Source organism: Rhincodon typus, chromosome 23 (assembly GCF_021869965.1).
Source record: "Rhincodon typus isolate 14 chromosome 23, sRhiTyp1.1, whole genome shotgun sequence".
In the NCBI taxonomy this organism is placed as follows: Eukaryota; Metazoa; Chordata; class Chondrichthyes; order Orectolobiformes; family Rhincodontidae; genus Rhincodon; species Rhincodon typus.
Window position 1 is genome coordinate 11,119,807 of NC_063354.1, and position 12,568 is coordinate 11,132,374.

A 12,568-nucleotide genomic window follows, 5' to 3' on the forward strand; every position below is an offset into this window, starting at 1 on the left:
GGTACATCCCAGAGTTTCCACAGGTTTTCTTGTACACACTTAACAAATTCTTCTCCATCCAAGCCCTTAGCACTATGACAGTCCCAGTCTATGTTTGGAAAGTTAAAATGCTCTACCATTACAACTATTATTCTGATTATTCGGGACCTATAATACAATCCCAACAAGGTGATCATCATTTTCCTATTTCTCAGTTCCATTCATATAGCTTCACTGGATGATTTCCCTAAATATAGCCGTAATGATATCCCTAACCAAAAATGCCACTCTCCCTCCTATCTTGCCTCCCTTTCTATCCTTCTTATAGCATCTATACTGCGGAACATTAAGCTGCCAGTCCTGTCCATTCCTGATCTACGTTCATGTAATAACTATGATATCCCAGTGCCGTGTTCCCAATCATGCCATAAGTTCATCTGCTTTACCTGTCAGGCTTCTTGCATTGAAGTAAATGCAGTTTAATTTATCAGTCTTACCTCATTCTCTGCCAAGCTATTGTCTTCTTTGACTATTTAACTTGCTCCGCTCAGGGGAGGCAATGGCCTAATAGTATTATTGCTGGACTGTTAATCCAGAGACCAGAAAAGATTCTGGGGACCATGGCAGATGGTGGAATTTGAATTTAATAAATATCTGGAATTAAGAATCTAAGGAGTATTACTCTTGCTCTTGTAAACTCCTCTTTGCCTCTAATTGCTCCAACTGATCCGTGCAATCCGACAGCATTCACAATTCCTATTCCAGTTTCAATGCAGTTGAAAACGTACAATGATTACATTAAGGCATTGGAAAACTAAGATAAGGAAGTAATTGAGAATATTTTTTTAAAAGGAAGCTTTTTCTGCATATGTGCCAAACCCACGACCATCCAGAAATTAATTTTAAAGTCAATAACATAGACAGTTAACATTAAACCATGTAATTTCCAGAGAAAGATGAAACAAAAAATTCAGAAGCAATCTTACATAATATTTATAAAACTTCACCCTCGTATTAGAGTAACAATCAAGGGTTGAATTCCATGATCCAGGTAGAAACAGAAGCTATCTGAGGTGTTAATTTCCAAATTAAAAACAGTAGTTCACATGAATATTCTTTGTAAGAGTACTCAGTGAAACTGGTTTGGGCAGTCTCAATCCAGTTCTGAGAGGACTTATGACCATCTTAAAAATCTAGTCTTAACCGCGCAAAAGTGCAAATTCCATTCTGAAATAGTATTTCCTAAGTGCTACATGCAAAAAGAAATAGTCACACTATGGCACTTTATTAAATAGTAAAATTGCCATTGTCTTATTAGACCATAGGACTGCTCTCTCATTAGAGATAGATGACTGGTGGTGGTTTAGCCTGAGGATCACCACACCTCAAGTGACAGGGGGAGGTTTACAAGGAGACTCCCTCATGGTTAACCTCAGCCAGTGCAAGAATTGAACCCACACTTGGCGTCACTCTGCAACACAAACCAGCTGTCCAGCCGACTGACCTTAAGAACAAGTAAAGGCATTTTTACAATGTCTATAACTATTATACCCGATCTGTAAATATATAGTCCTGTTACTAGAGGGATATTTCAGATAAAATATCACTCATTGGGAGTTAAGTGGTTTACAAATCATGGGGGCATTTATCCAAATTCTGAATGTGTGCATTCTTTGGCCAAGTTGCTGTGACAAGAATGCAACTTCATAAGATTACCTTGCTTTCCAATTTTTTAGTACACATTTTTAAAGCTGTTGCTACTCATGCAACATAACCTCACTAGCATACCTGAGAAAGGACCAGAAAAACCAAGGCAATTATGTTTTTGCTGATTTTCCTCAGGTCTTTTAATATTTTGGCAGATGTAAATTCATTCCGTATTTATATAGGTGTGTTGGCTGGGATTCTCTGCTTCAATCTTCATGAAGAATGTTGAGGTAGCTTCTCAATCCAAACATATTAATGTTTTATTCCAAAGAAACGTTGCACCCCAAGCCAGGATGTGCCGTGCTGCCAGCTCCAAATACGATCAACATTCCAGCTCAGAATAAAAACCATTCTAAATAAATTGCATTCAACCTATGAATAATGCCATTGCACGTTGGCTCTTACTTCTTAGTTTTACCTTATTTAATGTATTCAGTGCTTCTTGTGCTGCAATTAAAGCTGGCTCTGCTTTTGCCAAGTCTTCTTCACAAGACTGTTGCTTTTCTCTCACGTTCTAAACATAAAGAAAACAGCTAAAAAACCTCTTCAAATTTCAAAGATTAATGCAATAAGTCGATAAATTAAAGCAAAGTACTTTACCTCATTAATGATTTGTACTTTCTTCTCCTCCTCATCAGCAATTCTTTTATTTTTGGTCACAATTTCTGTTTGCTGTCCGACAACTTTAATTAATTTGTCTGCATCCTCATTCTTCTGCTGTAGCTCCACTTCTTGTATAGCAAGTTTACTTTTTAAATCATCTACCTGTATGTAAAGACATATTCATAATTGTTACTTTCATGACTTATTACATCATTAAAAGAGAATATGTATGTGCATAGGTTGGAGATGCTGGGGTTGTTTTTGCAGAACAAATGGTTGAGGGACATTAACAGGTTAGATAGAGGGGAACTATTCTCATTGAAAGGATCAAGAAAAAGAAGACATTAAATAAAGATCATTAGCAAAAGGAGCAATGGCAACTGTACACACTGTACATCTACGACTGTGTAGCCAAATTCCAACTGAACGCCATTTACAAGTTTGCTGATGACACCACTATGGTAGGGATGGATATCAAACAATGATGAGTCAGAATACAGAAAGGAGATAGAGGGCTTGGTGATGTGGTGCAATGAGAACAACCTCTCTCTCAACATTGGCAAAACTAAAGAACCAATCATTGACTTCAGAAAGAAGAGAGGAGCACACATCCCCATTTGCATCAACAGAGCTGAGGTAGAGAGGTTGGAGAGCATCAAGTTCCTAGGAGAGATAATAACCAACAACCCGTCCAGGACTTCCCATGTGGATGCAATGGTCAAGAAGGCACAACAACACCTCTTCTTCATTAGGTGGCTCAAGAAGTTTGGCATGCCCACAAGGTTCCTCACCGAGAAATATACCATTGAAAGCATACTATCCAGTTGCATAATGGACTGGTATGGCAACTGCTTTGCCCAGGACCATAAGAAATGACAGAAGGTTGTATGCACAGCCCAGATTCCATTTACACGGCCTGTTGCCGTGGAAAAGCTGCCAACATCATCAAAGAACCATCACACCTGACAATGCTCTTCTACAACCTCCTACATCAGGCAGAAGATACAGAAGCTTGAACACACGCACCAGTATATTGAAGAACAGCTTCTTCCCTGCTGTTATTAGACTGATGAATGGATTCTCTAACTTCAAATAATGCTGGTCTTGCTAATGTTGATCTTGCCTAGTGCACGCCCTGTGGGACGTAACCTGCATGCCTTGTCCAAATGTACTTTTTGACCCTGTGAGCAGTATGTCCTTGCTTATTATGATCTGCCTGTACTGCTCGTAAACAAAGCTTTTCACCATACTTAGGTACACGTGACAATAAATCAATCAATCAACATGCGAAAATGTTTTACAGAATGAGTAGTTAGGATCTGAGTTGCAATGCTTGAGAGTTTGATGCATACAGATTAAATCATGTCTTCAGAAAGGCAATTAGACAATTATGTGAAGAGGAAAGATTTTGCAGGGCTGTGGCAGGAATTGAGGATGAGGGGTTTGGGAAGAAGGTGGAAGGTTCCATTTGGCAAATTGGCGAAAAGCTGTCCTGTACTGTAAGACCATAAGACTGTAAGAAGTCAGAACAGGAGGGTCCCGTTGGCCCCTAGAGCCTGCTCCGCGATTCAATAGGAATATGGCTGATCTGACATTCCTCACGTCCACTTTCCTGTCTTTTCCCCATAACCCTTGACTCCCCTACTGATTAAGAATCTATATCAGCTTTAATGTATATGAGGACTCTGTCTCCACAGCTCTCCGTAGCAAGGAAATCCAAAAACTCACAACCCTATGAGAAAAGGAATTCCTCCTCATCTCAGTCTTAAATTGGCACACCTTTATTCTGAGATGATACCCTCTGGTCCTAAATCCTCCCACGAGGGGAAACATTCTCTCAGCCTATTACAAATTCTAAATGTTTCAATGAAATCACTTCTCATTCTCCTAAATCCCAATGAGTAGCGCCCTAACCTGTTTAAACTTTGCTCATAAGACATACCGGGGATCAAGCTAGTGAACCTTCTCTTAACTGCCTCTAATGAAATAATATCTTTCCTTAAATAAGGCAATAAAACTGCTCACCGTTTTCCAAATGTGGTCTTACCACACCATGTACAGTTGCAGTAAGACTCCCTAATCTTATACTCCAATCCTTTGAAATGGGGCTAACAATCTATTAGTCTTCTTGTGAACCTTTTCAGAAACATGGATACACATTATGGATACATCCTTCTCATTCAAGAAATTCTCCTTAATCAATTTTAACAGACTCCTAATCTCATTGTCATAAACCAACTCAGATGAGCTAAATCCAGTCGACTAAATTGGAGAATATCTAGTAGCAAATAATAAAAAGACTAACAATGTTGTCTGAATCCCATGAGTATTTGTGACAGTGTGCCTTTATCATGATTTTTGAGAGTCTGATGATACATCTAAAAAGCTTCCTAGCTTTGTGAATGTTACACAGTTGACTTCAATTGTTTTATTCCCAAACTGTTAAAGATTTCCTGGAAAACTCTAGACATGAAGGCAGAACTCTGATTAGACTGTACCTCAATGGTAGTCCATAATGAATAAAAATCTAAATTAACATTTCCACTACTACACTCGCTGTAATGGCTCTTAAAAGTACAGCCTCTAGGTATCAATTTAGCATGTTCATAATTGGACATACTGCTGTCCTACATTTGTTTTTGGTAATAGTCCTATACAATTCACTACAACTTAACTAAATAGTTCTTTGAAAACTTTGAATGGTATAGGTATCAACAGTGCTGGTCTGATTATACATTTGGTTTTACTACCATGTGACATGTATGGCATTTTACAGAACTGGACTCAATCTTTATGAAGTCCCAGCCATTTAAAATACCCATTTGTTGAAGCCTGTGTTTTCCATATTTCTAAGAGCACTGTCATAGACACTTCGTGTGATGCCTGCAACATCTTCTAAGATATCTGGACAGTGCCACTATTTGATGAACAAGCCTCCAGTATTTGTCTGGAGTTCTGTGAAGGTGTCGCTAATTCCTCATTAAAACTCTGTTTTTGATATAATAGCACTCTGGAACCATTTTAGCCTCAGCTTCAATGTAGGACATCTTTGCTAATTTACTGATCACTGGCTCTGCTTCCTGAGCCTCAGTTAATCAAGATATGCCAACCACTTCCCATTCTGAAATAGAATTTCAACTACCCTAATATCTGCTTGTGATATTACTGTGTCCTCTGATTTGTCAAATGAAAAGTCACAGCTGACATCAACTGTGGCCTAACTAAAGTTCTATACAGCTGCAAAATGACTTGCCACTTTTTCTACTCTAACCCCAGTCAATGAAGGCAAGCATGCCATATGCCTTCTTGACTTCACCTTCTGTATCAGCCTGCCATGAGGATCCTTGTCAAAGGCATTTTTAAAGTCCATGTAGATCATATCCACCACCCTGTCCTCATCAAACATCTTTGTTACTTCCTCAAAAAAACTCAATCAAGTTTGTGAGACACAACCTCTCTTGCACAAAGCCACGCTGCTTATTGCTAATAAGTCCATATTTTTCTGAATGTGAGTAAATTCTAAGAATCTTCTCCAATAATTTCCCTACGACTGATGTAAGACTCACCAGCTTGTAATTTCCCAGATTATCCTTATTGCCCTTCTTAAACAAAGGAACTACACTGACTATTCTCCAGAAGTAGAGAGTAGTGTTCGTCTCATCAAAGATAACACAAATAGAAATTCAACTATCTGTAGTATATTGGCTGAGATCCTAACAAAAAATAAGATTTTTTTCCATTTTTATGTTTAGTAAATTTATTAACAAATATGAAACATTAGAACTCCACAAACCTGGCCAGCAGTGCTATTAAGTTTAGCCAAACCATTTTCAAGTCTATCCATTTTAGCAATCAATTCTTTCCTTTTCTTTGAGAGTAGGTTTTGGTAGAGCATTATTTGTTCCAGAAATGTTTTGGGAGTGGTGTAGTTGTAGCGCCTTTCAGTTGCTAGGTAGATCGCAGACATCTCTTGGACACTTTTGTGTACAAATGACATGAACAAGCTTATAGAATTCTTTACATCACTCTGAAAGGTAATTCAGTATATAAAAAGTATTCAGTGCATTTGTGTCAAATAAAACTTGCAATTTAATAATACAACTGTAATGAAAATACTTCATATTTATTACTTTATATGGGGATTTAAGTTTTGAAAGATTATGAAAGAATTATTTTATTCCAAATTTTGGGCTGGTTTCTTTCAGAGGTCATTGAAAAGTAACTGTGGACTTTGGAACATATTTCTCACAAGATTTCCTGGAAATCACATCACTTGCAATAAATGCTTGTGTTGATGGTGACCTCCTCCTAGGTCTGTTTTGAAAAGTGTTTGGTTTGGAATTTGTTCTTGGTTTCATTTGGAGGAAAAAAGTTGCAAGCAAGGAGGTTACCAACTGATCTGTACCTTTTTTTGAAAAAAAAACCCTGTCATGAGTTCAGGGTGAAATCTATTCTCTTTTCTGAAAGAGTGATTGAAATAATTTCATAGTATTTAATCTATGAGCAGGCTGTATCTGTCAAGACTTTGGAGACAACTGAAGATATATGATTTACAATTATCAGACCACTGGACTGGAAGAGAGTGTGAAAGTTATCTTTCCTTTTAACGAACTAAAACCGATGGACTAATGCTTTTTTTTTGTCCAGAAAGCCAATCTAGTGTGAGTGAACATGTGTGTGTATGTGTATTTTTGGGTATTAAGGTAGAGGAATAAACACTTATATTTCCATATTACAGTCTATACATATTAGTGAGTTCTGTATCTTAATTGAATAAATGTAGTTTTTATAACAAACCAATAATTTTGTGTTACATAGAGAAATCTGTTTAATAAATTTTATTTAAACCTATATAAAGTATTTAATTGGCCACCGTAATAACTGGAAAAACTATTTTACATTTGATGTTGTGACCTGTGGAATCATGGGACCAGAGCAACAGCGTCATAGACTTCTTGTAACACCACCTTATAAAAAGATAGATTTTGAAGCATATCCATGAACTTAAAATGAAACAGGCCACCTAAATTATTATAACTAATTTACTAGAAAATGGATAAATTGCTGCATATTGAAAATTACACGACATGTATTCATTTTTCTGATGGAGTCCATTTCTGGTGAGATGAGGCTTCTATGCACCTGGTGATGCTTCTGTACTACCAAACGTATTTTGGTTTTGAATCATTTGAATATTCAAGATGACTCCTTTTGCCAAATGGAAGATGACTTGAAAGCTTGATGGATCTAGATTAAGGCAGCTAACTAGCTGTGTGAATAGATGTATTTTTGACTAAAAATGATGAAGCTACAGATGATGCTCATTCAATGGCAAGCTATGAGAGCAATTGGAGAAGATATACATGATACTTCATAGGAGCAAATTACTGCAGATGTTTGAATCTGTACTGAAAACAAAAATCGCCAGAGATCACAGTGGCTCAGACAAAATCTATGGAGAGAAAGAAAACTAACATTTCATGTCTAGATGACTCTTCTAGTATACTTTAAATGCCTGTTACAACAAAGACGGGGCCTCTTGCCCCTCCCCCAACTCCAGTCGGGCTGTTTGTTCTTTCCAGTCTGGCAGTTAGACACACCATTGCTCTGCCATTCTCACATTCCAATCACTTAATCTGAACTACCAACATTCTTTCTTCCCCAACACTCCACCCCACTGCCCAACTGTTGCATAAATGCTGTCCCCTCCACACTTCACGTCAGCAGAGGTGAAGAGTCATCTAGAATCGAAATGCTAACTTGCTTTCTCTCCATGGATGCTGCCTGATTCTCTATGATCTCCAGCATTTTTTGTTTTCAGTAGGTCTCAGATTTCTCAGTTAGTTCTTTCGGCATGTAGAACATTAACATCAGGCATGCAGTCTCTGAAAATTCTGATCTTCCTCAGTAGAGTTTCAATTCCTTTATTCTTGCAAGAGTTCGGATTGAAATCCAATTGAACTGCAACATTGTCAACACTGAGTTCTATGGCTAAAAGATCCACCAAAAGGCACATATTTCTAACCATTCATTGTACTGCTCCTAGAATCTGTATTTTTCAACTTCTGAAGAACCCCACAATTTTGTACCTCAAATGTCTTAAGCCTACAGCTTCTCAATCGCTATCTTTTTTTTCTACTGAGAACTACTTTATGAGCTGTGCTACCTCTGTTCACTGGCTAGAATTTGACCTCTCAGTCAAGAATTGTTTTTTCCCCCCAAACCAGCTTCTATTTCTCGAACAAACTACACCACAGACTGATTTTACAGAAGTCTGCTTCAACTCCCAGCTGGAATTATAATTAACAACTTCCTCTCTCAAAAAGCTGGACATTTAGGTTCCTGTTTCGGGTGGTACTATCTCAATAACACATGGTTTGAATCCATAGTCAATGCAGTTAATAACTTACAAACTACTGCTTTCATCACATTTCAACTAAAGAAATATATACAAAAGAAAACTGCTAAATTTTCTTACCTCAATACCCTCTGTTTCCTCAAGGAAACGTTTACTGACAGATACCAAAGCTTCTTCTGGCCACTCATGGAACCAATCTATAGATGTGCAGTTTACCAAAGCAGGAAACTTTCGAGCACGTACTCGTAGAATTGAACCCACAGGTGAAAAACATAAAACAACCTTCAAGATCAAAAAGACATTGACAGTTTTAAAAGGACAAACCACTACTGTCTTGTAATTTGTAAAGAATTTAAAAATCTTATGATGACTGACTTGCAGATAAAATTTTAGTCTCAGTAAATAATAACTTTTGTTGCATATTTAATTAATGCATTCATAACTTTTAAATTTATTAATTACTGGTGCCATTATTATCATTCAAAAACTCCAACATTAAAAAGTATGATTTTAAGATTTTTTTCTTTCTCTTCTTACGGCTTTATAATAACTTCTATTGAATTAAGGAGGAAGATTTACTCTGGTAAGAGAAAATAACCCCAATCTATGAGAAATCAGGTAAAGTGACTGGTGATTTCAGGATTCAAGCAAGATTCAGTCCTTCATGCCTGTAATACAACCCAAACAATTTCATGGAGACTTGGTATTCATCATTGAAATGGTTATCAAACTGATAACTTTCAATACATATATTTTTTAAAAACTATCGCTTAACCGTGTCTGTCTGTCCGCTAATGAGTGGGTGGGTGTCGGTGATCAAAGAAGATTGATCTTAGATCATAAATGTTAATTAGATTTCCCTGCAGTTCACCCGTGTTCTGCTAAAGTTACATTATTAACAATAAACTTTATTTTTGTTTAAGTTATGAAATTGGTGTCTAAGATTAGTTATTTCTAAAATCCGATTAGGAGCAATTGAGCAATTTTGAGGTTCATCAAATATCTTAATTGCACTGTGTTGTAGATCCAGTGTTAGAACATATCATTTGGTTGGCTCTCTATCCCTGGGTCGTAACACACCTTGAAAACGTTAATATAATGTAAACTCTTTCAGCTGTTTATTTCATGAGCTAAAACCCTTCTGCTAAGCTGAAAATCCTTTCTGAACTGAAAGCTTAGTTCTTCTGCTAGTCTGCAACTGAAAACTTAATCTTCTAACTGAATTCAAACTAAACTGCTGGTTTCTCACAATCAGCTACTTGTCTGTATGTCATAACATTCTTCAGCAGTCACAAACTCTTCAGCAGTTAACATTCTTAGAAATTATGTATTTAAGTAATTTTTCTAAATCACTTTCTGACCTCTTAATTTCCATACATTTTATCAAAATATCACAAAAAGAGGACAGAATATGTGATATTTGAAATATAGGCTGAACTAATTCTGCACATTCTGGTCTAACTTTCTGTCAGTCAGTAACTTCTTTCATCTGAAGATGATTCTTGCCTTTGTTTTCTCTATTTAACATCATATGTGCCTGTATAACACGTTTGTTTTAAAGAGCAGACAATTCCATTAACTATACCTTTAGTTGCCTCCTCACTCTATCTATGAAGAACTTCCAACAATTTTCTTTGGTATCTTGCAAACCCAGTAATTTAACTTCATTTCTCATTGCACCGATAATATTTTCAAGCTCATCATCCTGAAACAGTCCTGGAATCTCACCAGATGCCAAAAGGTCATTGATAAGCACAAGAAACATCTCCTCTGCCACCTGGGAATCTGTCATCATAAATACTGTTCCATGATTTTTCACTCCAGCATTGATATACTGAGTGCCAAGATCCACCTAATTTAAACAGGAATCATAAAATTAATCAACTTTTGTAATTAATTTCACATTTTTTTGCTTTGTTTCCCCAATAGAATTGTAATACTTAAGGTTGTAAGGATGGATGAATATTCTAGAATTGCTCAATGACTTTGAGGGTAGTTAAAACCTTTGCTGGATGAATCTATAAAAGCATGAAACACATTTTCTCCCTGTAAACAACTACAGAATTAATTAGCATTTTGCATTGTGGCACAATTGTGTTAAAATATGCCATACTGATTTTTGAATTCTATCAGCTAATACCTAGGAATTTTGTGACTGAACTGGTTTTACAAAAAGGCAAAAACATTGACTTAAAATGGCCTCTGCAGTCACCTAACCATACAAATTAGTAAAGTTTCATGAAGCCAATGCTGAAATATCAAAATCAGTCTAAACTGAAATTAACATTTTATCAAAAGGCACTGACACCAATCAATCCAGTTAAGCATGAAAAGACTCTAACTTCCTATTTTGATTTACACTTGTCTGAGAATTTTTACATATTGGAAATCAATCACCTGCGATTATCAAGCTTCAAGACAATGAACTCAAATCAGCCCCATTTAAATATGTTTATGGTAAATTGAAGATTGATTTGTGATAGTGGAACTGGAGCTGGAGAAAATTCTCTCTGTCTTTCAAGAACAAAAAGTGCCCAGTGATAAGACACATTTAACAGAGGATTAGAATACTGAGAGCAAAAATGGACATCGAAATATTTGCTACTGCTGATGATTCAAGAAATCAATTAAACAACAGATTAGATTAGATTTTATTGCCATGTGTACTGGAGTACCGGAATACAGGGAAAAGTGCAGAGAGTCGCCACTCTGCCAAAAAAGCAGAAATTAAAGCAAAACATTTGAAATTTATTCAGTTCTGTCCAGCCACACACCTACGTGGCCATGACGCTGGAAATCGGCTGGGCCCTGGAACCATCACCAAATCCAGGAGGTCCAGCAGGGTCCCAGTTCAGGGCTTCATCCCCGACGCCACTGCCACCCATGCCGATGCGCTGGTCACATCCTTGCCACTGCTAACACTGTCACTGATGCTGCCATTGCTGCAACCGCCACGAGTCCTGCACTGGGCCCACCCCTACCACGGCCATGAGTCCTGTGTTCGACCCAACCATCACCACCAGCCACTGACATGAGTCCTGCATTGGGCCCAATCTTCATTGCCACTGCTGCTGCCATGTGTCCTATGCCAGGTCCACCCTCACTGCTGCCATGTATTTGAGTCCCATCCCACACTTGGGCCACCATCTCTGCTACCACCACCACCATGAGTCCAGTGCAGGTCGCATCATCACTACTGTCTTCCTCTGCTATCATCGCCAAAATGAAACAAAGGAAAAGATGAAAGATGAAAAAAAAAGAAAAAGAGAAAGATGAAAAAGTGTGCATGTGGCCTGGTGCTCAGAACCGGGTGAGCCCTGGGCTCAGGAGCCTGAACACTGCCCGCCGCGATGTTCCTCCTAACAATGTCTCGTGAGAATACCTTATGCCTCAAGGGTACCCTAAAGACTTTGAACTGTATGTTCCTTGCATCTTCCTTTTGTATGGGACACCATCTTGTTTTAACAAGATATCAGTGTGCAAGCTTCACATCACATCTTTGTTATAATTTCTTGGTGTTGACACATAATAAAATTGGTCTTTCTTTCACTGCAGCAAACCTTGCAATTGTGTCCTTATCATGACAACAGTAATGAAATAATTCAATTTTGTTTGAGTAGAAGTATAGCCTCACAACGAAAGAATGTAAATCTGTGTTGTATCTAACTGAAGAGGTTGGAAAAAAGAAGCTGATTCAGTCCTCCTCACCTAGTCATAACAAATGGTCATTTTGAGCAAGTGGTGAGCTGAATCCACTAGGTACTTGAATCAGAGATAGTAGGAACTGCAGATGCCGGAGAATCCGAGACAACAACGTGCAGGGCTGAATGAACACAGCAGGCCAAGCAGCATCATAGGAGCAGAGAGGCTGACGTTTCGGGCCTAGACCCTTCATCAGAAAAGGGGGAGGGGAAGGGGGTT

The 12,568-nt window shown here is 37.8% G+C and overlaps 1 protein-coding gene across 1 annotated transcript in view; it reads right to left on the reverse strand.

Moving 5' to 3' along the window:
• The window catches only part of LOC109928243 (dynein axonemal heavy chain 17-like), a 334,316-nt gene that overhangs the window by 96,805 nt on the left and 224,943 nt on the right, over positions 1 to 12,568 (reverse strand). Inside the window, exons 38-42 of the mRNA XM_048610756.1 lie at positions 10,233 to 10,499; positions 8,768 to 8,929; positions 6,083 to 6,316; positions 2,287 to 2,451; positions 2,105 to 2,200 (exon numbers count right to left, since the gene is read on the reverse strand). Of these exons, the coding sequence (XP_048466713.1) occupies positions 2,105 to 2,200; positions 2,287 to 2,451; positions 6,083 to 6,316; positions 8,768 to 8,929; positions 10,233 to 10,499 (924 nt within the window). The remainder of the gene's footprint in view (positions 1 to 2,104; positions 2,201 to 2,286; positions 2,452 to 6,082; positions 6,317 to 8,767; positions 8,930 to 10,232; positions 10,500 to 12,568) is intronic.